Below are 26,976 nucleotides of genomic sequence, written 5' to 3' on the forward strand. Positions count from 1 at the left end.
ATCTAAAAGAACAGGCTCCTGAATCATGTGAGCAGGGAGCTCCCGTATGAGGACAGGATTCTTCAAACCAAAACTTCCTTCAATCTAGAACGTTCTGCATCTTTCTCTGACTGCCCAGATCTTGATTTTCAGGCTTATCTGGTGACCTCATGACTGTTCTGGGCATTGCCTATGCTCATAGGGTCAGCTGTGTCTGCCCCTTCCTGACCATCTGTCAGCTGCTGACTCAGGAGCGGACGCTGTAGTACAGGGCACTGTGAGCCCTCTGGAACCTATACTGTCTCTCTGTGGCTTTGCATCTTGACCAGAACTGGTGCTCAAGTGGCACCACGTATCCTTTGTTCTAGTTTGATTCCTGTTTCTGTGATAAAACACTCTGCCCAAGTTTTATTGGTGTACACTTCATAGTCCATCACCGAGGGAAGTCAGGGCAGGAACTCAGGCAAAAACTGGAACCATGGAAGTGTGCTCTTTTCTGGCTTGCTCTGAAGCTCATGCTTAGCTAGCTCTCCTGTGCAGTCCAGGAGCACCTGCCTCGGGATGGTGCTGCCCACTGTGGTTGGCTCTCCTATGCCATTTAACAATCCCCCACAAACATGTCTGGAAGCCCATCTCATCTGGGAAATCCCTTAAGTGACTCCTGGGCTCTATCAAGTTGATTGTGAAAGCTGACTAGGATGCCCTCTGCTCTGTGGATGAAGGCAGCCTATTCTCGGATGAGACAGGCTTGCCAGAGTATGAGTAGCCGTCTTCTTCACCATCTTCCAGTGAGTCCACTCCATAGGGTGTGGACCTCAGTGAGGGAGACACCTTAGGAGGGTCCCTGTTGCCTCCACGGGCACATGTATACTTGTAGCATGGCAGGCTAAGCCCCTTTCTCCACACTGCAGCATTGGCCTTGGCCCAGATACCTTTGTCCCCAAGGATGTCCTATCCCATGAATCTCAAATGGTGCACATGTGGTGGTGATCAGGGCACCTGACTGGTTGTTTCGGGGACTAAAAGGATCCAGTAGCTTTGTGGTTTTATGTGTGAACATTGAAAGTCACCTGGTTAGGGCTGGAGGGATGGCTCAGCAGTTAAGAGCACCGACTGCTCATCCTGAGGACCTGAGTTCAATTCCCAGCAACCACACAGTGGCTCACAACTGACTGTAAGTCTAGGACCTGACACCCTCACACAGACATACATGCAGACAGAACACCAGTGCACATAAAATAAATAAATAAATAAATAAATAAATAAATGATTTTTTAAAGAAGAAAATAAGAAAGTCACCTGGTTCCCAGGTGCTCTTTGCATACTTGTTCTCTGGAGCAGGTAGGTCATTTGGTACATGAACCCGTGACTGACTGTGCTCCTCCTCTGCTCTTGTGGCCGGGGTTCCCGGAGAGGCCTCAGCTGTGACCCGCCAACATCTACCCAGGTCCCCCAACTCTCTCCAGTGCCTGTGAGCTTCCCCATGTTAGGTACATGAAGGGTCACAACAGCCCAACAGGAGGATGGGCAGCTGCAAGAGACCGTGAGAAAGCTATGTGGAGCCAGCGTTGCCAGCAGTAACTAACGCGGATGAAATCAGTGCTTGCCAGACCACAGTGATGACCCTGAGTCCGTACTGTGACTGTACTGTATGCTGCTCCTCAAGGCCAGTGTGCATTTGGAAAGGGCCACTGGGGTGCCTTGCTGTCTCCCATGTCAAAGGGCACTCACTCCCGGCAGACTGAGGGTGCTATAAGTTTAATCTCCTCTCCTGGCCATTGTTCAGGAGCCTGAAACTTTTCAAGAGCTTCAAAAGGCTCTATATGGAAGGCAGCTGTGTTACAGGAGGCAGAATGAAGCCAAGCTTGTGTGAAGTCCAGATCTGCAGAGAAGCTGAGCTGTGTGGAAAAGAAAGCCCAGCTTTGGAGAGAAACCCAGCCCTGTAAAAAAAGATGAACTAGATGGAGAAGCTAAGCTCTAAAGAAAAGCTGAGATGTGCAGAGAAGCTGGCCTGTGTGGAGAAGCACAGCCCTTAGAGAAGCTGAGTTGTATGGATAAGCTATAAGGCTGTTTCCAAGCACCATTCTAGTGCCAAGAGTTGAATGCACCCCCATGATGCCTGACAGAGTGAGCGAGTCATTAGCACATTCTGAAGCCCTTTTATGGCATTTTGATTGACTGCTAGCACCAGCTGGATAAAAATTACCAGGTGCACTAAAAGGTGTAATTACTTGATACAGTCTTAGGTTGGATATTATTAATCTTGCTTCAGTGGGAAGCTTATAGAGAGAGCTGCTATAGTAATAGAGTGATGGTAGCCTTGAGTCCATTGTGGGCTGGCTCAGACCTGAAACCACAGGATCACAGAAAGCCCTTGCTCAAAAAATCAGCCCTCAAGAGTTCATCATCTGATGGCATCTTGTATGCCCCCAAAATTGGTTGGTCCCTAAGAGCTGAGTCTTGGAGTCCTACTGTCATAATGTGGTGGTGCCTCACAGGGGAGGAAAGGCTGTAGCATCTGTGGCCTGTGGGAGGCTGAGCCAGGACTAGGACAGCCACATCCTCAGGGGTGCATGGCTGACTCAGGTCCTCCCTGTAAGATGCAGCTGCTATATCGGCTCATACAGGGTGGTGTGGATCCCTGCAGAAATCCACAGCCAGCTTCATGGCCTTGGCTTCCGAGGGTGGCACACCTGGCTCTGGCACAGGATAAACACAAGCTGAAGGGAAGGAAGTGATGGAGGGTGTGGGGGGATCTGTTCTAGATGGGGCTCTGAGAGGCCTGACCTCACTCTACAGAGCCCTGATCTAATAGTGAGGGACACCTTCAAAATGACCTGCCAGCTTCCTCTCAAATGTCAAATGTCATGAGAGACAGAAGAGAACAACCAACTCAGGTCATTAGGCTTGGTGACAAGTCCCTTTACCCACTGAGCCATCTCGGCAGGTCTACAAGACCCTGTATTCTGTGCTGTAGAAACTGTCAGAAAATGAGATCTTCAAATGTAGCATTTATAATACAATTTAAACGAGGCTGATAATATGGACATGTAATCCCAGCTCCTTGAGAGGCTGAGGCAGGAGGACCATAAGCACAGGCACCCTGGGCTACAGAGGAAGTGTAAGGCCAGCTTGGCCTCAATATAATGTCAAAAGTTAGTGGTAGAGCTCTTGCCTAATGTGTGCACAATACTGGATCAGTGCCCAGGACCACTGTTTTAGTCACTGTTTTATTGCTGTGAAGAGACACCATGACCAAGTCAAAAAAAAAAAAAAGAAAAAAGAAAAAAGAAAGAAATCATTTAATTAGGGTCTTGCTTACAGTTTCGGATGTTAGTCCATTATTGTCAAGGTGGGAAGAGTGATGGCATTCAGGCAGACATTCAGAAGGTGTTGGAGAAGTAGCTGAGAGTTCTTTATCCTGATCCATAGGCAGAGAGAAAGACACTAGGCTTGGCATGGGCTTTTAAAACTTCAAAGGCTACCCCTGGCAATATACTTCCTCCAACAAGACCATACCTCCTAATCTTTCTAATCCTTTCAAATAGTGCCACTCTCTGGTGACTAAGCATTTAAATATATGATTCCATAGGGGCCATTCTTATTCAAACCACTATAACTACACACACACACACACACACACACACACACACACACACACACACACACGTAAAACTACAATAACATCTAAAACTAAGAAGTAAGAAATTTTGACAAAAGAACCACAGTTAAATTCTCTCTGCTACAGAACATCTCTTGGAAGAGGTAAAGGAGATATGAGTCAGATATGATACCATGTTCGTGGACCTGAGTTCTAAGTGGTTTCTAGTTGTCCTGCAGACTTCCCAAAACCTAGGCATAAACTTAGAAATATTTTTTACCAGGAATTGATAAATTGATTCTTAAATTAGTATGGAGATACTAAAGTTCTGTCTGGGTTTTGAGTTGTTTTGTTTTGTTTTTGAAACAAGGTCTCACTGTCCTAGAACTTGCTGTGAAAATTAGGCTGGCCTCAAACTCACTGAGATCCTCCTGCCTCTACCTCCCAAATGCTGGAATTCAAGTTGTGAGCCCCCACACCATGCCAAAATGCCGAGGCACTATTCAGCCACAATGGTTTTGTGTTTTTGCTTTTGTATTTTGTAAAACAAGCTCTAGGAGACAGACTGCTTGATCCCATGACAACCAAACTGCAGCAGTGTTACAGACCCAAGGTGTGAAGCTCTCTGAGTGGCCTCAGAACCATGCTCAGTGAGGGAATCCTGCCATGGGGGACAACACACACACACACACACACACACACACACACACACACACACACACACACACGGGGGGGGGGGCAGACAGACAGACACAGAGAGAGATACACACAGAGACACATGGACACAGAGATACACAGAGAGAGATAGCACACACACACACACACACACACACACACACACACACACACACACACACAGGGTTCTTTTGCAAAAGGCTCCAGAACAGGTAATCCCTGGCTGGCCTCTTTGGGTGAGGCCATAGGAAGAGGCACATAGGACCCTCTTGGGTGATAGAGAGAGACATGTGGTGTCTCCATGGGAGGAGGTGCTGTAAAAATGTGTGTCCTCATCTCCTCAAGCCATTAACTGTGTGGGACCTCAAGAGTTGTTTCTAGGCCTAGTGAGGTCAGCCTGTGGCTGAGAAAGGATGGCTGAGGGGAGTAGGAATCCTGCTCAAATCTATTTGCCATGCATTCCCTCAGAGGCCATGTCCCTCAGAGTCTGGGAAGACTCAGTTCAGCCAAGTGCTCCCACCTGCGCTGCCAACCGTGGCCATGGCCCCCCTCCATCACCTGGTTCCCTATAGCACAACAGGGGAGGAATCTTCTTCCTCTTCTAGTCTTGGTGCCATTGAAGTCAAGGTGGGGTATTAGGGGACAGTCTGGTGCTAAGGGGCCAGACAGGGGACCTGACGTGGGAAGAATACACATATGTGCCAGGAGGGCCACAGCAATACCTAGTACTCGGCCTAGCCTTTTCTTTACCTAAGCCAGGAACCCAGGTCACAGCTGGGTGAGCCATACTTCTGTGGGAGTGGGGGCAGCACTCGCTAACTCCTGATACCTTCCCCACATGGGATGGGGCAGGCCTCAGGGAGCAGAATAGACTCCTTGCAAAATGGTCTGTGAGGAGCAGGACCTAATGGAAAGTTAGCGCCGTGTGCCCCTCTCCACCACACATTAGGCAGCCTGCTCAGAATCCTGGGTTCCTAGGTGTCCACATACTTCCCAGCCTTACAGGGTGGGGCTATGGCCAGTGGCAGTGGAAGTGGCTCTATGTGGGTAAATGTGTAGCCACTGCCCTCCTCTCCCTCAGCTGCAGGAGTAGTGCAGACAGTTTCATGTGGCTCCCTCATTCCAGGAAGGTCCCCCGCCTCCATCCCACCAGGCCGTGCTGTTTCCTTTAGTGCATCAGTCTCAGCCACATTGAGGCGGAGGCTCTCCTACTTCAGGAAACTGTAGCGATGTGGGTGTCAAGCCAACATTTGAAGCAGTAGATTACCTTTAGTGATGCTTTTTTAAAAATTCTTTTGCACTTCTTGATCTTGTTCGGTTAGACAGTATTGTGTCTGTGGTGAGGTTTCTATGCTCCTCATTCAGCAGTGCTTGAGTGCCTGTCAGTGTGACCCTCCTCCCTGTCTAGGGCTCCTGGGCAGAGCCCTGGCATCAGACAGAAATGGATTTTCCATGCAGACTCGGGAACTGACTCTGCCTTGATTATCCCATCCCGATGAACTGCGCTGAATGACAAGCTAGCGGTCTCCATTGCTGAGATTCTGGGAATCAAGCCAGAGTCTTTGTTGCTGTGAATTCTCAGGCCTGCACGTTACCTAAGGGGAGACCACTTGCTTTTCACATTGACCCCTAGAGTGTGGAAAAGCTGAGAAACCTGTCTCGTCGTACGCCTCCCTCCTCCAGCCTCACCACCTCCATTTGGAGAAGCATGTGTGGGTGGCAGTTCCTCTTCTGTGTGCTACACACTGCTCTCTTCCTGGAGAGCCTGGCCTGCTGTGAGAGTCACCTGCAGAGGTGCTGTGACATGAGGGTAGAGACAGAGAACATGCAACTCTGGTAGATAGCAAGTGATAGGAGCTGTCAGATTGGGGACAGAGGGGTCCTTCCCCTGACCTTGCTTCTGGGCTGCATCTCTGCAGTGTGTCCTGAGTTGGCACCAGTTTCCACACAGTTCCTGTCTGTGCTGTTCTTTAACAGCTTGTGCTGCCAGTTTTCTTGATATTTAATTTTAAAATTAGCATATATTTATTGTATAATATAATGGGTCTCCTCATGACATTTCCATATATGCACATAATGTGCTAGTTCTGATACTGTTTTCTTTATGTTTGCTTCATATTTCAGAAGTTAAGAATTTACTACTCAGCCAGCCCTGCTGGCATACGCTGTTAACCCCAGCACTTGGAAGGCAGAGGCAGGTGGATCTCTGAGTTTGAGGCCAGCCTGGTCTACAGATAGTTCTGGGACAGTGAGACCCTGTCTCAAACAACAACAAAGAATTTAGGACTCTAGATTTTTATAGAACAAAATATAAGCTAAACAGGCAGTTCTCTTTGCCATGAGAATGGCTGCTATAGCTGAACGAGTTGTTTTACATCATTTGTCCTGGAAGGAGGATGAGAGATGGAGGCTCAGAGTCCACAGTGAGGTGAGGATTGGCTTGGTATCTCATGCTGAGGTGACCCTAGCCCATAGGCTGTAGAAAGCAGTGATGAGGCCCTACAGTACCCATTCAGATCCAGCTTCCTGCTTGTCAGTAGACACAGCTGATTACTGCCCTGCCCTCCAGCTCTGTGTGCTTGTCCCCAGCTACAGCACTTACAGGTAGGGCGCTCTGACACTCCTCACACACACAGGAAACTGCACCATCTGAAGTGAAGACAGAAACTGAGAGGTCAAGAGCTTCCAGGTCAGAGCTGAGCAGCAGCCAGCACGTGACCCAAGACTTCCTGAGAGAGCATCCCCCAGGGCCAGCATGTGTGTCTGAAATGTTGCTGCGGAGTCACCTGGGATGTCACAAGAGCTTTAGGCCTGCAGATTTGACAGCTCAGATGAGACAGACAGATTCCTTGACAAATGCAGCCACCGAAACCAAGACAAAGGAAGCAGGAAACCTGGATAGTTTTGTGTCTGTTAAAGAAATTGAATTAGAAATAAAAGAAGAAAAACCATTCCAGAAGGAATCCTTACCCCATCTGGCTTTACCGGTGCACTCTGTCAGACATTTCAGGAGGAAATAACAACAATACTACACTGATGCTTTAGAAAACACTAGAGGAGGAACAGTCCCAAAGTACCTCATGCAACCAGCACAGCAGTGACCCCAGACCTAATGAGAACGTGCAGAAAAAGATCACAGCCCAGTGCCCTCACAAAGACACAGGAACCCTTCGAAGATTGGTCAATGAAATCTTGAATAAAAAGGCACAGGTTCATCTTGGGGATGCAAGGCTGGTTAACATTTAAAAAATCAATATGTGTCATTTGGTACAGAAACAAAATAGAGACAAAAGGCCACTTTATCATCACAACAAATTAAAAATAAATTTAACACACAATTGCAGCTTGCTTGTAACCCAACCACCTAGGAGACTGGAGCCTAGGAAGGAAAAAAGGAAGGAAGGAAGGAAGGAAGGAAGGAAGGAAGGAAGGAAGGAAGGAAGGAAGGAAGGAAGGAAAAGCTAGACGTGGTGGCAGAGGGATCTCTGATTCGATGCCAGCCTGATCTATAGAGTAAGTACCAGGACAGCCTGGGCTACGCAGAAAAACCCTGTCTCAAAAACAAATGAACAAGAAAGCATAAAAGTATGTACGGGGTCTGAGGTGGCAGAGTGTTGTTCTCATGACCACTCCTCCAGAGTGTATTAGGTATCAAGTTTGGAAAATAAAAAGTTAAGTTATAATCCACTTATATATTTTCTAAATGATTGTGCATTTAGAAAATCCAGAGAAAGCTGAGCATAGTGTGCACCTATAATCCAGCACTCCGAAGGCAGAGGCTGTGAATCAAGAGTTCAAGATCATCCTCAACTATGTTTGTAGTTCAAGGCCAGCCTAGGACCTGAGACCCTGTCTCATTATTCCCCTGCCTCTCAACCACCTGGGAAGAAGGATGGAAGGAGAAAAGAGAAGGAAGAAAAGGAATCTAAACAGCAGCTGTTAAAGTGAGTGTGAGGTTGTAGGATGCAAAGTGTGTGTGTGTGTGTGTGTGTGTATTATACTTATGGGCATTTTGCCTGCATGTGTCTGTGCCATGCCTGTACAATGCTAGAGGAGGCCAGAAGAGGGCATCAGATCCAAGAACTAGAGTTACAGATGGTTGTTCGCCATCATGTGGCTGCTGAGAATTGAACCCCGGTCCCCTGGAAAAGCAGCCAGTGTTCTTAACCACTGGATCATCCCTCCAGCCCGATATTTCATAAACTGTTAACAAGACATTACAAATAAAAAATTGAGAGTGTTATCTATTGCACCAAAGCCCCTCAAAAGCATCATAGTAAATCTGTTTAAGGATGTCTAAAGTGTGTATGTTTTTAAAGCTGTGCAATGGAGCCGACAGGAATTTAAAATTCTATAAAACATTGCATCTGGCTTGCTCAATTTTATCTACAGATTCAAGGCGATTCATACCAAACTCACTGACCGATTCTGGATTGCGTATGAAAATACAGAGGCTATTTATAAAAAGAACAGAGTTAAGGGACTGTGCTGATTTTTACAGCTTGCCTTACAGCTGAAGTATGCTGGTGATCTACACTGGAAAAAATATACCAGTGGAAGAGCAGAGTCCAGGAACAGACCTTTTCCCCTGCTCTTCATGGACACCCAACCAGAGCACTGACAAGATGAGCAGAAAGCAAAATCATGGCTTACAGACAGCGCTGGAGTGATTGCATATATCCACTGAAGGAAAACGCTGGAGAAGTTATACTTGATTTGTCCTAAAAGACCCCTGGAAAAGTGAGCTGGGAAACCACCGTCTGGGAGAACATTTGGGGCACATGGTTTTGACATACAACATGTAGAGCACACATTGCAACCATAGAAACGTGAGCAAAAGATATGTGTTTTCTTTGCAAAGGAAGGTACAAGATTCACCGATGAGTGTGTGGGAAGCTAAGAGTGACCACACCTTTCAGAAAGGATAAGAACAGCATGGCGATATTGGCTGCCGGGGACCTGCAACAGAAATTCCTGTTTCCGGGGGCATGTGTAGCTACCCCTAGGAGTGTGTCCTCGGGGGCCCAGGGCTGCAGGTAACCTGTAGTTTTGCTCAGAATGGGCAGATGCTGGAGGCCTCCATGTGTCAGTCTTTTAGGAAGCAAGCATATATTATAACAGAGCAGAACAGCACACAAAGGAACATAGCTGCATGGTTACTATTGACATCTACAGTGTACAACTAGGCAGATGGGGAACTCCTGGAGTAAGTGTCCTTCAGGGCACTTCTCTGGCCAGGCAGGACCATTGATCTAGACTCTGATTGCCTAGTGGTAGATAAGGATTAAAACTGACCAGAATGGAATAATAGAGAAATCTTTGTGGGGAAGGAAATGCCCACATCCTGTCAGACGACCAGATTCCTGACAGTGACCTGGACACATATGATGTGTACATCATAGCATAACCTTCTGTCATCAGAGCAGGTAACAAACCTGCTCACATACAGGATGCTGTGAGATGCAGCCATGGCACCACATGCCTTGTGGCGATGAGTGATCTGTGTCTTAGAGTTTTTATTGCTGTGAAGAGACACAATGACCGTGGCAACTTTTTTTTGTGTGGGGGGGTTCAAGACAGGGTTTCTCTGTGGCTTTGGAGGCTGTCCTGGAACTAGCTCTTGTAGACCAGGCTGGTCTTGAACTCACAGAGATCCACCTGCCTCTGCCTCCCGAGTGCTGGGATAAAAGGCATGTGCCACCATTGCCCAGCTCATGGCAATTCTTATAAGGAAAGCATTTAATTGGAGCTCACTTACAGTTTCAGAGGTTCAGTCCATTATCATCATGGTGGGGAGCATGGTGGCATGCAGGCAGACACGGTTTTGGAGGAATAGCTGAGAGTCCTACATCTTGCAGGCAACAGGAAGTCAGCTGACATACTGGGCAGTATCCTGAGAAGAGGAAACCTCAAAGCCCACCCTCACAGTGACACACTTCCTCCAACAAAGCCACACCTCCCAATAGTGCCACTCTCTATGAGATTATGGGGGCCAATTACATTCAAGCTACCATAGTATGTTATGTTGTATGTCCAGAGAGCAGGAAAGGGTGCTGTAGTGGCCATCAGGAGGAAGACTTGAGCAGGACACAAAGGGTAACTGTACCTGCATGAAGTAGCCAGGCAGATGTTCCTTGACAGTGGCCATGGTTCTTGTCCACTAGCAGTTTCTAAGAAGTCACATGGGACTTTGGAGCCATGAGGAGACCTCTCAGAGCCAAGACAACTCAGTAAAGAGCAGAGGCAGCCAGAGAAAGCCCTGAACAGTGAGTGGGAGGGGGGTGCAAGCAAATGACTCTGAGAACTGAGTGGGAAACACATTCTGGTAGGAAAGAGCCAACCGATAGGGTTGGCCATAGAGCAGCTTCTGCTGGAGAATCAAGAGATGGCCCCAGGGCTGCCTGCAGTGTGTCCAGGATGTTCTAAATACCGTGCAGCCTGATCAAGAGCTTACTCAGCAGCTGCCACAAAAAGCAGGCAGATCCCAAGAGTGGACAGCAGTCATAGAGACACCCAGAAGCACCTGGTCAGCCCTGGGTGATGCCCATTCCCTCCTAGACAGAGTGTGCGGTGAAGCCTGTAGCTGGGAGTAAGCAGAGTGACTGCAGATCATGCTTATGGGCTGAGGTGGGGCTAGGTGTGCAACATACAGAGAAGCTCTGAGATATTTTCTTGAGCGTCATTTTTCATGTGGAAGGAAGCATGTTTCCGCTCATGTCTGCTTCCAGAGCTGGGCCACTCGGCCTGCAGCCCCAGGTTGTTAGGAGGTGAGGACGCCAAGACTGTTGCAAAGCCAAGTCCCTGTTAGTCAGGAGGCTGGCAGTGCTTATGTCGACAGGCCCAGTGACTGTTCTGAACGGGATGAACCAGGATAATTTTAAAAGCAGTTTCCATGTTATCGTGCACCGCCCCCAGGACGCTTCAGGAGATGATGCTCAGGCCACGGAAGTGTGGGCTTGTGGGCGGCTCTGAACAGTTAGTGAGCAGGGTGGAGACATCGGTAGCAGAGAAGAGCTGGTGCTAGGGAACCAAGACAAAAACAGGCTTTGAAGTTGCCGGGCTCTTTTCTCAGAGTTGGAGTGCCGCTGGTAAAATCGTATTAAATATAATGAAATAAATGCTGGAATGCAGAATGTGCCTGTGAAGACAGAATGAAACGGATGTCCCTGCCATTTCCCTCGTCCTGGGCATCCTAACTCCGAAATGAGAGCAATCATTCTAATTGGCTTTATTGCATTAGCGTGGGCAGAGCTAGAGAAAGGGGGCTTTCTTCCTGCCTGCCCATCAGCCCCCAGGACACTCAGAAGGACTGACCTCTGACTCTGCTCAGAGACATCACGGGAATCTTTGGACCCCATGTCTCCTGTGTCATGACCTTTGATCCCCAATTGCAGGCCTTTCATATAGCTGTCCCAGGCTGGGCCCTGGCAGCCTCTTTGGGTCCCCATTCAACTGCTATTTGTCTCACACAGCCTATGACCCTCAGAGGCTTTAAAAAAAAAAAAAAGGCATCATCATACCCCCAGCAGAGCCCAGGGCTTTTCAGAATCCTCTCATCCATTCCTAGTAGCCCATCAAAGGTTGTCATGCATAGGTGTTGAGGTCCTGCTCAAAGGGCACAGTGCAAAAATCTTACAGCTCTACTCGTTTCTTTCTATTCTCAAGTGCTTTTTTTTTTTTTTTTTTTTTTTTTTTTTTTTTTTTTTTTTTTTTTTTTTGCATCAGGCTGTGTCCTCCATGCACATGTGTGGATGGAGGTGGCAGGATGCTATTGAATCACATGTTGCCTGACGACAAGGAGACAGTGAATCGGGCCTGTCCCGAGCCTCATCGGGAAAACTGGTGAATCTGTGGGAGTTAGTAGCTAAGAGAAGCCCGGAGCTTCCAGAAGGGAAAAATGGTTTCACAGAGGCAAATTGTCCTAAGTATTTATGAGGGATCTATACTTGGAATGTGACAAGCTCTAGTAGAAATTGTTACTGTTTCACACATGTCTCCCAGTTAACCTCTTAGACCAGGAGTCAGTATGAGATATGTGATAGTGGTGTTTTGGTGAAACCATACTGTAAGTCCTTAAGTGTCCAGGGCTTGGTGCACTGTGGCTCTGGTCTGAGCTAGCCATACCAGGATAGCTCCAGTCACACAAGACAGAAGCTGCCTCTGTCATTTTGAACTAGGTCTTTGCTGAGAGTTCTCAAAATGTAACATTGCAGGCCCTGCCTAGCTCTGTGTTGCCCTGAGTGTTGCTTAACTGAAGCTTATAGCTCACTGTCTCCACCATCTAGGGACTGTGCTGGGTCCATCTGTCATACCCACTTACACACACACACACACACACACACACACACACACACACACACACACACACACACACACACGGCTGTTTGCTCCGAGGCTACATTTTCTCAGTTCTTGCATGAACAGATGGACCTTCCCTGATGCTTGTAGGAGTTCTTTTCCAGCCTGGAAGTACCAGGTGATCATCATGCCCCAGATCCCTCTGATCCCGAGAATCATCCCAGTGCCCAGTACACACTGAGCAAGGTGATTGTGTTTGCAAGAAAAAACTTTATCTTCACAGTGCAGAGCCCCAGGCACCTTTATTAGAGTGCCCCATTGACCATACTCTCAGTGCCACAAAGGGTTTTACGCACTGGGTTTGCCCTTCGGGGTCTGCTGTCTCTTCATAGCAAGCGCTTCATGTGTGGGCAGAGCTGAGCCAAGAGAGGCCTGCAGGGCCTCATTCAATAACCCACTGTATCCATGAGTGCAACTGGGCCAAGTTAGGAAAGGTAGGTACCACTCCACAAGGATAGGGACTGTGGGCTGTGGCCTCCATGTCTGGAGACAAGTGAGTCTAGAGAAGCCATAGAGCCTGTGCTTATATCACATGACACAGGGGGCCTGAGGTTGGATGGGCACAGTCACGCCAATGCTGACATGTGATGTGTACCCTCAACACAGCTTGCAGAGCTCATGGATATTCCCCATCAGAAATTCAGCTCTCTCTGGCAGGTAAGGTGTGGTCCCACCAGATGCCCAGTGCCCCATGCCTAGTTGCCTTTGAGATGCCAATATAGCTCTAGGCCCATTAAGCCCTTGAGGCAATACAGAGGGACTTCAGGCCACCGGCTTCTTACACCAAGCAGGAGGGATAGGCATCCAAGGCAGCATCGTGCTGTGGCTCTTCTGGTATGGTGGTTTCTCCATTGCCAAGCAGGAGTTTTTACGAAGCAGAATTGCGATCAGGAGTCTCACAGTGAGGCCAAGGTATCTTCCATCTGCCAGGAACATTCCAGCTTCTTGGTGTTCTCCTTCCCAGGCTGAAAGCAAGGGGGTCATAGGAGACTGAAGGTCACTCGGCTCCCTTTAGGTCTGGCATGCTAAGGCCCGTCTGTGCCATTTTTTTCCTAAATTAATTTTGGGCTGAAAAAGGCTCAAAGAAGGCTTTGTTCCTCTGACACTCTGAAAGAAAGACCCGTGGGAAGGCTGACATCTGCAGCAGGAGCGAGTGGATGGGAGGAGCTCGAACGCCCTCCTCTCCTGAAGAATGCCTCAGGTTTCTAAGTGTCTCATCTCAGCTTTGAGTTTGAGTGACATTTTAATTATTTTGTTTTTTTCTTCTTTTCCTGGTGTGAGTCTCTAAAGAGTCCCTCTTTCTCAGGTTCTGGGGGATGCAGAGTGTTGTGCTGCCCCTGGACGTCAAGGCTAGCCCTGATGGTGGCGCTCACTTCCCTACACAGTGTGTTTTGTCAGCTGCCACTGGCTCCACTTGATGGACACACAGGACAGAGCCTTGCGGAGCTGGGAGTGTTCAGACACCAGACAGACTGACAGACCTACCCAGCAGCACCGTGTTCATGTGACCACGGCTGTATAGGAGGGGGCTTCCGCTGGGGATGCCACCCCCAGAGCTTACAGTCTGAGTGTTTTTGTTTCCCAAGAGGTAACTTGGTTGTCAGAGTAACTCTTCCATGCAGTCTTTAAATAGAGTGCTCCCGGGAGGCAGTGCACAGTTCAGCTCCCAGCAGTGCACCCAGCTCCCCTGTGGCGTCAGGATTGCTGAGAGCCCTGTGGGGCCTGTGACTCCCTGGAGACATTGCTTCTGAACAGAGTGCTCCCTCTAAAACCAGACTTCACAAGTAGGCACCCATTAGGTAGTGTCACATGTGACCCTGGTGTGAGTTCTCACATGTTCCCTTAGGTACTGAATTAAGCTCACCCATCTCCTGGGTGTCAGTGGCTACATTTGAACACTATTCTTTTTGTTTGTTTTGCTTTGTTGGTTTTTGTTTTTTGTTTGTTTGTTTTTTGAGACAGGGGTTTTCTGTGTAACAGCCCTAGCTGTCCTGGAACTCACTCTATAGACCAGGCTGGCCTCAAACTCAAAGAAATCCACCTGCCTCTGCCTCCCGAGTGCTGCAATTAAAGGCGTGTGCCACCACTGCCCAACTTGAACACTATTCTTAAGGAGGCTCATCTCTATGTGGCCACAGCCCCTTTCAGCTTTCATATCAGATCTACCACTTAGCCTGTCTCCTGAGCTCCCTCTGTGAGTGTGTCTAGGACTAGACACGTCTCTCTTCCACACAACCCCACACCAGCCAGCACACCCTCTCCCAGGGCTGTCTCTGTTACTCCATCACCCACTTGCAGCCTCAAGTCCTGATCCCTAGTGAGATGATGTGAGCAGAGGGCTCATATCTCCTGATCTCTCTGTGGAGGACACCATTGTGAACGCTGTGAGTGCCCTGATAAGAGTCCCCAGAGAAGTCCTTCACCATCTCTCCACCCTCTGAGGCTGTCACAGGAGGCCAGTTGTCTACAACTCTGAAGTGGGCCCTTTATAGAGCCAACCATGCCCCTTCACTTTGGATTTTCAATCTCCAGACAAAGAAATAAATTTCTCTTTTCTTTCTTTATTTTTATCTTACGTGCACTAGTGTTTGCCTGCATTGTGGCTGTATGAGGTGTTAGATCTTGGAGTTACAGACAGTTGTTAACTGCTGTGTGGGTTCTGGGAATTGAACCCAGGACCTCTGGAAGAGCAGCCAGTGCTCTTAACCTCTGAGCCATCTCTCCAGCCCAAATTTCTGTTTTTTTATACTTCACTTACCTGTGCCACTTTGTCATAGCAACTTAAGACCCCCCTTTTGGCCTTTCTTCTGAGGGGCCTGCCTCTTCCCCTTCCCCCACTAAGACGTGCCTTCTTCTGTGCCCACCCAGACCTCCTTAGCACTCAGTCCAGGTCTGTGAGCTTACAGTAGATTGATGGTGGATGGACCAGTGAATAGATGGATAATGGACTGGTAGTTGATGGGTGGGTGATTGGGTAAATGATGTGTGGATAGATACAGCATGAATAATATAAACCCAGAGACAGATATTGGGGTTCAAGCTGAAGATCAGAAAAGCAAAACGGCCAGGCCACCAGAGAGTTCTCACCTCTATAAGGCTGGGGAGATCCCGTTCTCAACGTGGCTGGGGACTCATTCCTAAGGCCGAGTGCCAGCTCTGAGATCCTGCTCCTGTCTTATATGCCTCTCTACTGCTGGTATTAAAGGTGTGCCCCACCGCTGCTCAACTTCTATGAATAACTAATACGGCTGCTGGGATTAAAGGTGTGTACCACCGCTGTCTAGCCTCTATGGCTGCGGTTAACTTTGCATTCTGATCTCCGGGCAAGTGTTATTAGATCATAAACAATATATCACCACAGATAGTTGATGGAGAGGTCATGGTTGAGTGGCTAGATGGGTGGATCAGTAGATAATGAGCAGGTGGAAGATAGATGATTAAATGATAGATAAGTGAGTGGATGAAGAATAAATAATGGTGTCTGGGCAGATGGATGATGTGTTAGATGGATGGATAGTGGATAAATGGTTGATGGATGGCAATGGTGGATGGATGGTATATAAATGAATAATGGATAGATGGGTAGATGGCTTATAAATGTATGATGGGTAGACAGATGGATGGTGGTGGATGGAGCCAAAGGAACTCTCCAGGGACAGTTGTATCTACAGGTACTACATCTCAGAAGGCTGAGTTGTTTTCTCTGAGACTGTTTCCTCACCTTCTTTCTCAGCTAGTATGGAAATGACAGAAATGGAGTTGAATCTCTGTATGTCAAGCTAGGGTTTTAGTTCTTTCATGGATAGTTGCTCCTGATTTAGGAGCAAGTCACCTGATCCTAGCTTTGCCTGAGAGAAGGTAGACAGGCTAGGTAATACATGTAGGCGGAATATGGAGGTGGCTGAGGCAGAGCCATGAGGACCAACTTCTGGGTGCTGCTCCCACTCTCAGCTGCTCTACCTAAGGTCCCATCTGACTCACAGAAGCTCCTCTGCAAACTTCCCCCCTCTGGTGCCCAACCCTCAGCTCTGGGCACGCTCCACTCATGAGGAGACCCTGCCAGCCTGAGCCTGGGCTTCTCATCAGCACCACTCATCGGCAGGAGCAGCCACGTGGATGTGGAAACACATTTCCACCCCTCACTGAGCCCTTTGAACCTTTTGGGGTGCTGACAGCTCTTCCTTGATGATGTCCTGGGTATCTGCAGTGTGAGATCTGAACCTTTGGATTCGGTTCCTTCATTAAAGACACCTGCACTATTGTGATAGTCTCATTGTTTGTGTGGGGGTGTGTACAGGTGTGTGTTGAGGGTGCATTGTGGGGGATTAGGGGGACTCCTATGTTTGCTGATTGATATGGGGTATTTTGTATCACACTACATACACCTTAGTTATCTGAGACACTGTCTCTTACTGAACCTGGAACTCACCCATTAGCTTAGCTAGCCAGTGAGTTGCCATTACAGATGGACAGATGAGCACCACCGCATCTAGATTCTTTATGTGGATGTTCAGGTTCCAATTTCAGATCCTAATGTTTGCAATGTAAGCACTTTACTCACCAAGCCAGCTCCTCAACCCCTTTGCTTCTTTTTCTTTTCTTTTTTCTTTTGTGTGTGTGTGTGTGTGTGTGTGTGTGTGTGTGTGTGTGTGTGTGTGTGTGTGTGTGTATGCATGCATGCATGCATGCAGGTACATATGTGTACGTGAGGTTGCAGGTGGAGGCCATAGGACAACCTTGAGTGTCATCCTCAGGAATGCTATCTACCTCCTTTGAGACAGGATCCCTCATTGGCGTGAAGCTCACTGAGTAGGCCAGCCTGGCCGGCCAGCATCTGTCTACTCTGCCTCCCCAACATTGGGATTACAAATGTGTACCACCATTGGCCAGCTTTTTATGTGGCTTCTGAGCATTGAGCTTGGGTCCTAGTGCTTGTCCAGCAAGCGCTTTACTAAGTGATCTATCTTCCTAGCTCCCTAAAGAAAGGTTTTAAAGAAAGTACAGAATGGTCCATGGGTACTGTTTAGGGATTGCCTAAAATGGGCAAGGCCCTGGGTTCCATCCCCAGTGTGCCATCTCAAATAACGTAGGCTCTGACTGTACAGAGGGTGCCATCCCAGCTGTGAGCATGTCAGCGTTTAGTTCCCAGAAGGAGCCTGTGTGTGCTTATCATAATGCTCTTTGTTTTTTTACGTCTTGGAGTACATCCCACAGAAATAGGCCCCTTCCTTATTCTTTGAAGCACAGCAACCTAGCCTTTAGGGATAGGTCAGTTCTCATCCCCAGGAGTAAATCCATTTGGGGGTCCTTGTGTCTCAACCGCCAGCCCGTGACTGATGCTGTCCTCTGTCTTGTGTCTGCAGGGCCTAATCAAGATCCGTGGGGACAAGTGCTGGCTGGACCTAACCTGCATGGACTTCCACTATGAGGTGAGCACAGACCTGGCTGTGGCTGAAGCTGTGCACTGCTCTCAGAAGTTCCTTCTCCCTTCCATTCTCTGGGGCAGGGACAGGTCACCAGGTAGTTTATAGTGTCTTCTATTCTGGGCTGGTTCTTCCGGTTATCTGTCCCCTTTTTCTGCCCAGGCCTCCCTCTAGGCCAGACTAGGCCCCATCCTGGGAGCTGCAGCTCCGGCTCTCTCTCTCTCTCTCTCTCCTGCAAGTGTAGGGTGAGGCTACTCCACTGTCCCAAAGACAGTTATCCCAGGCCACCAGAGTAACACGGATCCTTGGCCCAGGTCTCTGTCCCTCCAAACAGCCTGCCCTTGCAGATATTCATGTGCTTGTGTTGGAGATGAGGTCAGAGAAAGCTTCATCCTGCAAATTAATCCAAGGAACGTCTGATGTCGTGGTGCTGTCCATCTGTCCATCACCCTAAACCAGGAGAACTGGAAATCCTTCATGAGTCTCACACTGCTTTCTTCTCCCTGCCCCAGCCCACACTGCCCACTGCTAGAGACTAGCAGTTAGTTCCTGCCTTCTCCCCATTGAGAGCTGTGGGTACCAGTCACTGCCTTTGTCATGTTTTATACGGAGTCTAGACACTTAAGTCCTCTAAGCACTAAAAACACTAGCCAGTGCAGCTGTTCCTCTGGTGTGCTCATCTCTATCAGTCAGCTGCAGGGATGCACTGTCTGCTTGTGGTTAACCAGGATGTCTAGACTTTACTTTTTAAGGTCTTGAGAGTCCCCATGCCATCACCCCCATCTAGCCCAGAAATTCTGTCTCTACTTGACTAGGGACCCCACAATCTTCTCCTTCCTATGGTGGGGTTGCCAACTTCTGCAAGTGCTAGAGAGAAAGCATGCGGCCTTGCGGTGACAGGAGAGCATCCATTAGGATGAGTGGCTGGTCGTACGCAATGAGGCTATTTCCACATATAGGCCATGGCACAGAGGAGAGAGCTCAGGGCCGGTCAATGACGCCTGGGCTGCCCCTGTCCCTCAGGTAGCAGCAGATTAGTAAGATGGCGTCACACCCACACAGCATGGTGGGTGTCAGTGCTATGTCACAGGTCACCTGTCAGCACTGGCAAGTCCAGGAACTATCTGGATGCAGGGTTCACGGGGAACTGATACATCAATGTCTGTTTGACACACAGCCACGTGAGGCCTTTCTGCAGAGCAACCACACACAGGAGCCTGTGCTTTCATACATACATCCTGCATCTCAGTATAAACCCAGGCCCACTCAAGAGCTGAAGCATCTCAGGTTCCCTGTCCCCAAGGCCTGGCCAAGCACTTGTGAGGCAGAGACTCTTCACATCCATAAAAAGCCCCCTGGCCACTGCTACACTCAGACCAGTGAGGTTTCTGAGCTGATTTGGACTCTGATTGGCCAGGTGGAGGAAGGCAGTCCCTTTGCCTTATGGGTCAGATTGACAGGCTGGTGTTCTGTCCAAGTGTGGCCAATGGACAGAGTATGCTACTAGCCAGCTAGAGATGCTGGAAATTGCCCAAAATCCAATTCTCACTGGTTAAGGATTGGCCTAGGCCTGGCACAGTGTGCTTGAGGAGAGACAGAGGGTGCCTGTCAAATCCCCAGCATTAAGAAGGGGGCTACTGGCACCTAGGCTAACCCTGGGGATGACTGGCCTTGGAACGGACCAGACCCAACTGACCTGGACAGTGATGTGAGGGGGTAATGGGAGAAGGCCCTCCCGATAGGATGGAGTAGTCTCTCCCCAGGGGCTACCACACAGTGCCTTGTCTCAGAGCTGTGTTTCCTCAGACTCCATAGTTGGCATCCAACTGAACAGGAGGCCAACTGTGTGGTTAGAACTTACTTCATTTGTGCTGACCGCCTATGTGGGTATCTGCACCTGTGTTTTTGGTACTACAGTTCATAGGCAGAAGTGTAGGCTGGGAAAGAAAGGCCTAGCTGGATTCAGTCAAAAACATACCAAGGGCAGATCCTCCATCTCATCCCTGCAGGGACATGGACAGGCAGAGAGGGAGCAGCTGTGCCTGTGAGGCAAGCCAGCGCCAGCGCCAGCGCCAGGCCAGGCCTTGTAGAATCAACGCTAATGGATGGGTTAAACTGTGGCCCTTGAACTCTGAGAGGCCATAGTCTCAACCTCACCGCATCTGGAGACACAGCCCCACATCAAACAGCTGCCATCACAAGCAGCAAGTCTTAGGTGATCCATACCCTCTGTCCAGTCTGGCTATAAGCTGGGGTTCCCATGCCATGTTCAGCCAAATGGCATGTAGATCAGCTCACAGAACTCCGGGGACATTTGTTGTGAGTCTGTTCGTTGTGAAGTATACACTTGGGAAAGGCCAAAGGGAAGATACATGGTCTCTCTGGTTCCCCTGAGTCATTAGTCCTAAAGCTTGAGAGCCTGGCTTGAGCTTCCTGGCCTGATTCACTGTGTGGGCACAGCTAAAGAACTTACTGTTAGAACTGGTGATCATGGCCACCTCCAGTACTGACCCTGGGGTCAGGTGAGCAGAACTCATGGCAGGAACCTCTATGACCAACCTCAGAGGAGTGGCATCCCCAGCATGAATTTCTTGTGGACAACAGAAGATGCCCTACCACCATTGCCACCATTCTAGAGGGTTCAGGGCCTGGAGTCTGGGCAGAGGCCAAGTATAGATATTATGACAAGGCTGTGTCCTATTGGAAGCATAGGGTTACAACCAGCCTTCCACAAAGCACAGCACATTGAAGAGTTCCAGTGGTCCCTGGGTGTCACAGCTGACCGTGTGCTGTAGTTCACCTTTACAACATTAGAGAGGACCCTGTCATTCATGAGCAGCCTGGGAAACTGCCAGGGGAGGGTTTCTACTGAGCATCTGTCACTCACACACCACTGTACGGTTAAAAGGATCCTAAGGTGGTGATCTTCGTGTTCTTTCTATATCATGATGTCCTAGCTCCAAGTACAGCCCACCAGCAGCCACGCCACCCATGAAATTCTCCACATGCTCTTCTGCTTGATATCAGACACCCCATCCCTGGGAGGCAGGAGGGCATGCCATGTGACTTCACGGGTCCTGTGTCCTACAGCGTGGAAAAGACTGGTGGGTCCCTGGGCCCTGGTGCTTATTGCAATGCTATCCTCAAATGTGGTTCACACAAGGTGCCTGTTGTGACCACTGATCGCTGCTGTGCAGGCCCTGGAGCTCAGCACACAAACAGCCTCCTCGAGCATGTCCTCTGTTGGAGCATCATCTGAGAACCCCTGCCAAGAAGCTTGGGGCCCTGCCCACAGCATGGCAGTCACAGTCCACTGTGTGCAGCATCCAGAGGATGCTGTGAGGTGCCATGGCCTACAGCACTTGCTGGTAGAGACATAAATACACACCACCCAAGGCAGCTGTGTACCACACTCAGGTGTCTGAAATGCACTGTGTCCTTTAGAGCAACAGGATGTGTGGTCACGTTTGTGTGTTTGCCTCTGACCAGAGTGAATGGATCCAAGCCTTTCAACAGCAGAACGCTTCCATTTCTCACATTCAGACCTGGTGTTGGGCATGTCACCTATAGAAAAAGCTTCACCCTACAGCTTCCCATCTAAATCTTAGCAAAGATGGATGTCTTTTGGTTCACTGAACTGTTGGAAGATGTCTGGCCTGACCACAGTCACCTACAGAGGACTGTACTTGCCTCACTCCTCCCCTCAGGCCCTCTCTCCTCTTCCCTTTATCTGTCTCTCCCTCTCATTCGGTCTGCAGGTCTCTGCCCACCCCTCCTCATTTTCTGCCTTTCCCCCTCCTTCCCCTGCCTTGCTCAGGGCAACAGGAATGAGGTAATAGAACTTTGCACTGTTGCTTTGCTGAGCTGACCTTTAATCCAGGGAAATAAATCACTTTCAGCTCCTATTATTAGTGAAGCCCCGCAGCCTCAGCATGCACAAAGAAGCCCTTGTGTGGTGTTACTTGTCTCTAGGTTAGAGTGTCAAGCCCATGGTAGGAGCAGCTGATGTCACCTCCACCATGGTCAGGACAACACGGGTGCCGTGATTATGCCTGAGAACTGGCAGGCTGGGCAAAGCCCGGGGTTGCGTCAGTGCACATCCTTGCATGTCTACATATGTGTTCTGTGACATGCATGTATTTGTACACATGTATATGTATATTACGGCAGCATGCCTGACTCGGGTGGTGGACAGCCTGCTGCATGAGCCTGAGAACCTGGGCTCTGTGGCTGGCTTGCTTCCCTGCTCCTCCGTTTCTCTAACTAGGAATGGAGTCTGTGCCCACAGGCAGCTTTGTTTAGCATTGCTATAGTTTCTCTTCTCTCTCTCTCTCTCTTGAGAGTAGGAGGCTTCATTTCCTGTGTAGGTTTCCTATCTCTAAAGATGGTAACGATGGCCCCAGGTTGCAACAAGGATAGCACTAATCCCTAGGGTGCCAAGTACTTAGGTGTGGGCATGTGTCTCGGATGCTTCCCCTGCACTGGGAGCTGGGGCTGCCCAGCCTGAAGATGCCATCTGCCAGTCCCTCAGCAGGAGCTGGGAGAAATGCACCATGGAAGGAGTGATCTGAGGGTGCTACTTTTCACACAGAATACTTTTGCTGTCCTTACACATGCCTCCACAGCCCTGGCTCCCAGGGAGCCTGCTGGGCAGTTGTAACTGAGGGGCAGGGTGGTCTCCAGTAAGATAAGGCTGGTCCGTGTGATACATGGTCGGCTGGGCTGAGGCTGTTTCTTCATGTTTCAGTGTTTCCTCTTACCTTGAGCAGTGTTTTGAGGGATGTGTCTGTGTCTCCACATTGGCCACTACCTCCCTCAGGGCTCACTGTCCTCTTGTCATCTCTCTTGGTCTGTCAGTGTAAGATAGGTCTTCTCAAAGGGGCCCTGGCCCCATAAAATGGCCTGTACCTGGCAAAGCCCTGTGGGCACGTGAATTCTCTTCCATTCTCTTAAACACACTGCTGCTCCCAAGAGTTCAGGAAGCTCACACCAGGAGACGCTCACACCACAGAGCATTTGAAAAGCCTGAATTACAGAAGTTATGGCCCAATAGGTAAAGGTGCTTGCCACCAAGTCTGACGACTTGAGTTCAATCCCCAGAACCCACATGATAGAGAGAACAGACTCCCTCAGCTTGTCCTCTGATCTCTGTGTACACTATGGCATTTGCACACGCACACACAATAAATTAATAAATGTAAAGCATTTTGAATAGTGGCATCAGCCCTTAAGAACCACTGCCTCAGCCATTTCAGTCATTGGGGAGAGGCTGTTGTATGAAGACAGGTCACACACATGTTTAAAGGGATGAGTTTAGTTCTGTTGCTGAAGCTTTGGGGGAATTTCATGCCATCTCTCCATCTCATCCTTTTACCTCAAGACATGGATAGCAGCCCTCTAAGAGCTCAGGCTTGGTGAGACTGTGTGCCCAGTCCCCAAGACACACGGGAATATCTACTGGGTTCCCATCCAAAGAGCTCAGCCTCCTGGCCACCGGCCTAGACCCCTATGAGCTTGTGGATTCTGGCTGTCTGTAGTTTGTCCACTGGAGAGAGGGTCCTGCTCCACTGGGAGGTCAGGACTCTGAACTCTGGGTTCTTCTGCTTAGCACATCTTCTCAGTACCAATTCAACATCTGTTTTCTCCTGCTGGTCAGGACCAGACTCTTTCCTTTGCCAAGCTGAAAGTGGTGGTGTTCATGACTGGGTGGACACCTGAGCAAGAGAAGCCACTTACCTCATGGGGCTACATGCAGGAGTCATCTTCTGTAATATGAAACATCCCTTTGCACTTGATCCATGCCACCTTGGTGCATCCTTGGTGCAAGAGCCCATGCTTGCAGCTCTTGCAGAAGCAAGCCTCTGTGGTTGTTCCTGGAGCTGTCGCATGTGAGGGGAGCTGAGGATGCATGGCATGAGTCCCTGTCAGACCATCTTGGCATAGCCTCAGTCACCAAGCATGGCAGAGACATCTGCCACTCAGCCTCCCAGCAGCCATTTCCACCTCTCTTCGTCCTCACCCAGGGCCCAGGAAGGCCCCGCACTTGGGGCTGGTGATTGCAAGCCAACACCCACAAGCCTGGCTGCATCCCAGGCTTCTATGAGTAGCTGCAGGGTTTCAGATTGCTTATTGTCCTCCAGGGATAGAGTCTTATAGGCCAAGCTTCTGGCTCATGCACATCCCAGGTCATATGCGAGGCTCCTTCCTGAGTACTGAGGATGTTTGTGTTCCAGTACTGCAAAACCTCATTCTTGTTTTGAGATGGGGTCTTGCTGTATAGTCCTGGCTGTCCCTATGTACACCAGGCTGGCCTCAAACTCAGAGATCTGCCTGCCTCTGCTTCCCATATGCTGAGATTAAAGGTGTATACCATCATGCTTGGCAAGAACCCACTAGTTCTTAAATACATAGTTGACCTGGACAAGCAAGGTCTCATGATCCAGTACAGACCAGTATCCCTCCTCCATCCCTCAGAGCTCATATAGACACACATGTGCGGGGCCTATGGCTGGAGTTGCTCCCAGTAACTCAACACTACAGAATCCAGCACCACTTTTCCTCCTCCTGCATCCAGAAATCACCCAGTGTGGAGCTCCAGCCAACAGATCCTGCTTCTAATCGCAACGGGGAGACACATACTACCAGCTGTCTTGGGCTGTAATTGGATGAGGGTCACTGAATGCCCTGCAATTTAGGGGCCCACTGATCTGGGAATCATTTGTACCAAGGTTGAACGTTCCCTGAGAAAGCTGTAAATGTTAACTTTATGGAAGCTGTAACTGTTGCATCCAGTGGCCTGGTTGCTATGGCTTATATGCTTGTCCACTGGAAGTTTCCTTGATTTGTAGGAAGAAATTGTTTTATATGTGTTCTGGGTCTATATATGTCAGGGCCCCAAGCACAGCCTGGCTGGACTCCAATCTCAGAGTAGTTTCTTTGGGCTACAGATTCGGTCCTGTGCCCCTTGTCACTAGGAAGGACAAGCCACCAGACCAGGGTCCAGGAGTGGTGGCCTTGCATATCCAGGTCACCTCCTATGGTGATTTCCACCCTTTTCATAAAAGACAAGCGGGTATAAGGTCTTGAAGCCACTGCTGTCATAGCAGAGGTGAGGACAGAAACACCCAGACTACTCCTGAGGCTCTGATCCTGCACTAAGTTTGGTGACACACTACCCCAGGTGGCTATGAGAGTTAAGTGACATAATACACACTGGAATGCAAGGCCTTGCTAGAAGTGTGTAATTGCACTTCAAAATATGTGAGAATTTTCCAGATAGCTTTCTCTTATTGGTTTCTCATTTAATTCCTTTTCTATCAGGGAGAACACTTTACATGCCTTGAGTCTTTTAAGAACCTGTTTGTTTGTTTGTTTGTTTGTTTTTAAAATTCATTTTGTGACCAAAATGTGACCCACCTCCACTGTATGCTTGCTGATTCTCTGTCTGTGGCATGTGTAGTTCTCTCCCCTTGCTTTGTGTGTCTGGAGTGTGTTGTTGCATGCACACACATTTATGCTGATGGGCTCATGGGGGCCGGAAACAGCCCCCTCTTCCCTGATCTTTCCCTTGCTCTCTCTGCTTTGTCCCACACTATGCCCCAGCTTGCTTTTGACAGGTGACCTGTGGTGAGTCTCCATCCTTACCTCTCAGCCTATACGTGCCCTCCCCTTTGGAGTCACTTCCCGTGGGCAGCATGATTCTGAGTTTTTAGGTCACTTGATTGCTCCAGCTGAACTCTTGGGGACAAATGAGTTTCAATCTGTCAGCTTACTTTTTGTTTTCTCTTCCTACTGTCTATTTTTTTTTTTTTTTTTTTTTTTTTTTTGGTTTTTTGAGATAGGGTTTCTCTGTGTAGCTTTGGAGCCTATCCTGGCACTCACTCTGGAGGCCACAGAGATCCGCCTGCCTCTGCCTCCCGAGTGCTGGGATTAAAGGCGTGTGCCACCAATGCCCGGCCCTACTGTCTATTCTTTATGCCCCTTTTTCACATTTTTCTGACTTTTTGTGGGTTCATGGAATATTTTCATGGCTCTTTATTTCCTTCCTTTTTTTACTGGCTAAAACTCTGTGCAATTCTTTGTTCATTTGGTTACTTAGTCATTGTTTAGCTTGTTAGCTATAAGTTTGTGTCACTCTTATTTTATTTCTATGGTTACTTTATTATTTATACTATATACCTGTGTGTGTGTGTGTGTGTGTGTGTGTGTGTGTGTGTGTGTGTGTGTATGTGTGTGAATACACAGGCGCTCTCTCTCTCTCTCCTACGCATGCATGTATAAGACATAATGTATCAACCTCAGGTGATACTAATTTAAAACTGCTGAACGGACATTATAGTATTGTAGCACCAGGCCCCACTGCCTGCTGCTGTTGTCACACTGTTTGCTTTTATACACTGTAAACTTTGGGCTGTTTGGTGTTCACATCTTTTAAAGCTATTTAATTAAGGGCCAGTGAGATGGCTCAACAGGTAAAAGCACTTGCCCAGCAAGCCTGATGACCTGAGTTTGATCCCAAAACCCATAGTGCAAGGAGAGAACTGGCTCCAGAGAGTTATTGTGTGACCTTCCATGTGCACTGTGGTGTACACAAACACACACACACACACACACACACACACACACACACACACACACACACACAAATAATAAAATAGTTTGGGGTTTGTTTCTGTTTTTTGTTGTTTTGTTTTGTGACAGGGTTTGTCTGTGTAGTTGTGGTTGTCCTGGCTCTATAGACCAGGCTGATCTTGAACTCACAGAGATCCACCTGCCTCTACCTCCCAAGTACTAGTATTAAAGATGTGGGCTGCCACCACCACCCAGCTTAATAAAATAATTTTAGCACTCTGAGGCAGAGGCAGGTGGATCTCTGTGAGAACAGCCTGGTCTACAGAGCGAGTTCCAGGACAGGCTCCAAAACAATACAGGGGAACCCTG

General features: G+C 48.8%; 1 protein-coding gene across 5 annotated transcripts in view; it reads left to right on the forward strand.

Annotated features, from left to right (window-relative positions):
- Lmf1 (lipase maturation factor 1) overlaps window positions 1-26,976 on the forward strand; it is a 96,199-nt gene that overhangs the window by 45,605 nt on the left and 23,618 nt on the right. For all 5 annotated transcript variants that reach the window (XM_027425055.2, XM_027425054.2, XM_027425053.2 and 2 more), the window contains one exon: window positions 17,977-18,042. In XM_027425055.2, coding sequence (XP_027280856.1) covers window positions 17,977-18,042 — 66 coding nt within the window. The remainder of the gene's footprint in view (window positions 1-17,976; window positions 18,043-26,976) is intronic.

The sequence above is a fragment of the Cricetulus griseus genome, chromosome 7 (assembly GCF_003668045.3).
Source record: "Cricetulus griseus strain 17A/GY chromosome 7, alternate assembly CriGri-PICRH-1.0, whole genome shotgun sequence".
Classification (NCBI taxonomy): domain Eukaryota; kingdom Metazoa; phylum Chordata; class Mammalia; order Rodentia; family Cricetidae; genus Cricetulus; species Cricetulus griseus.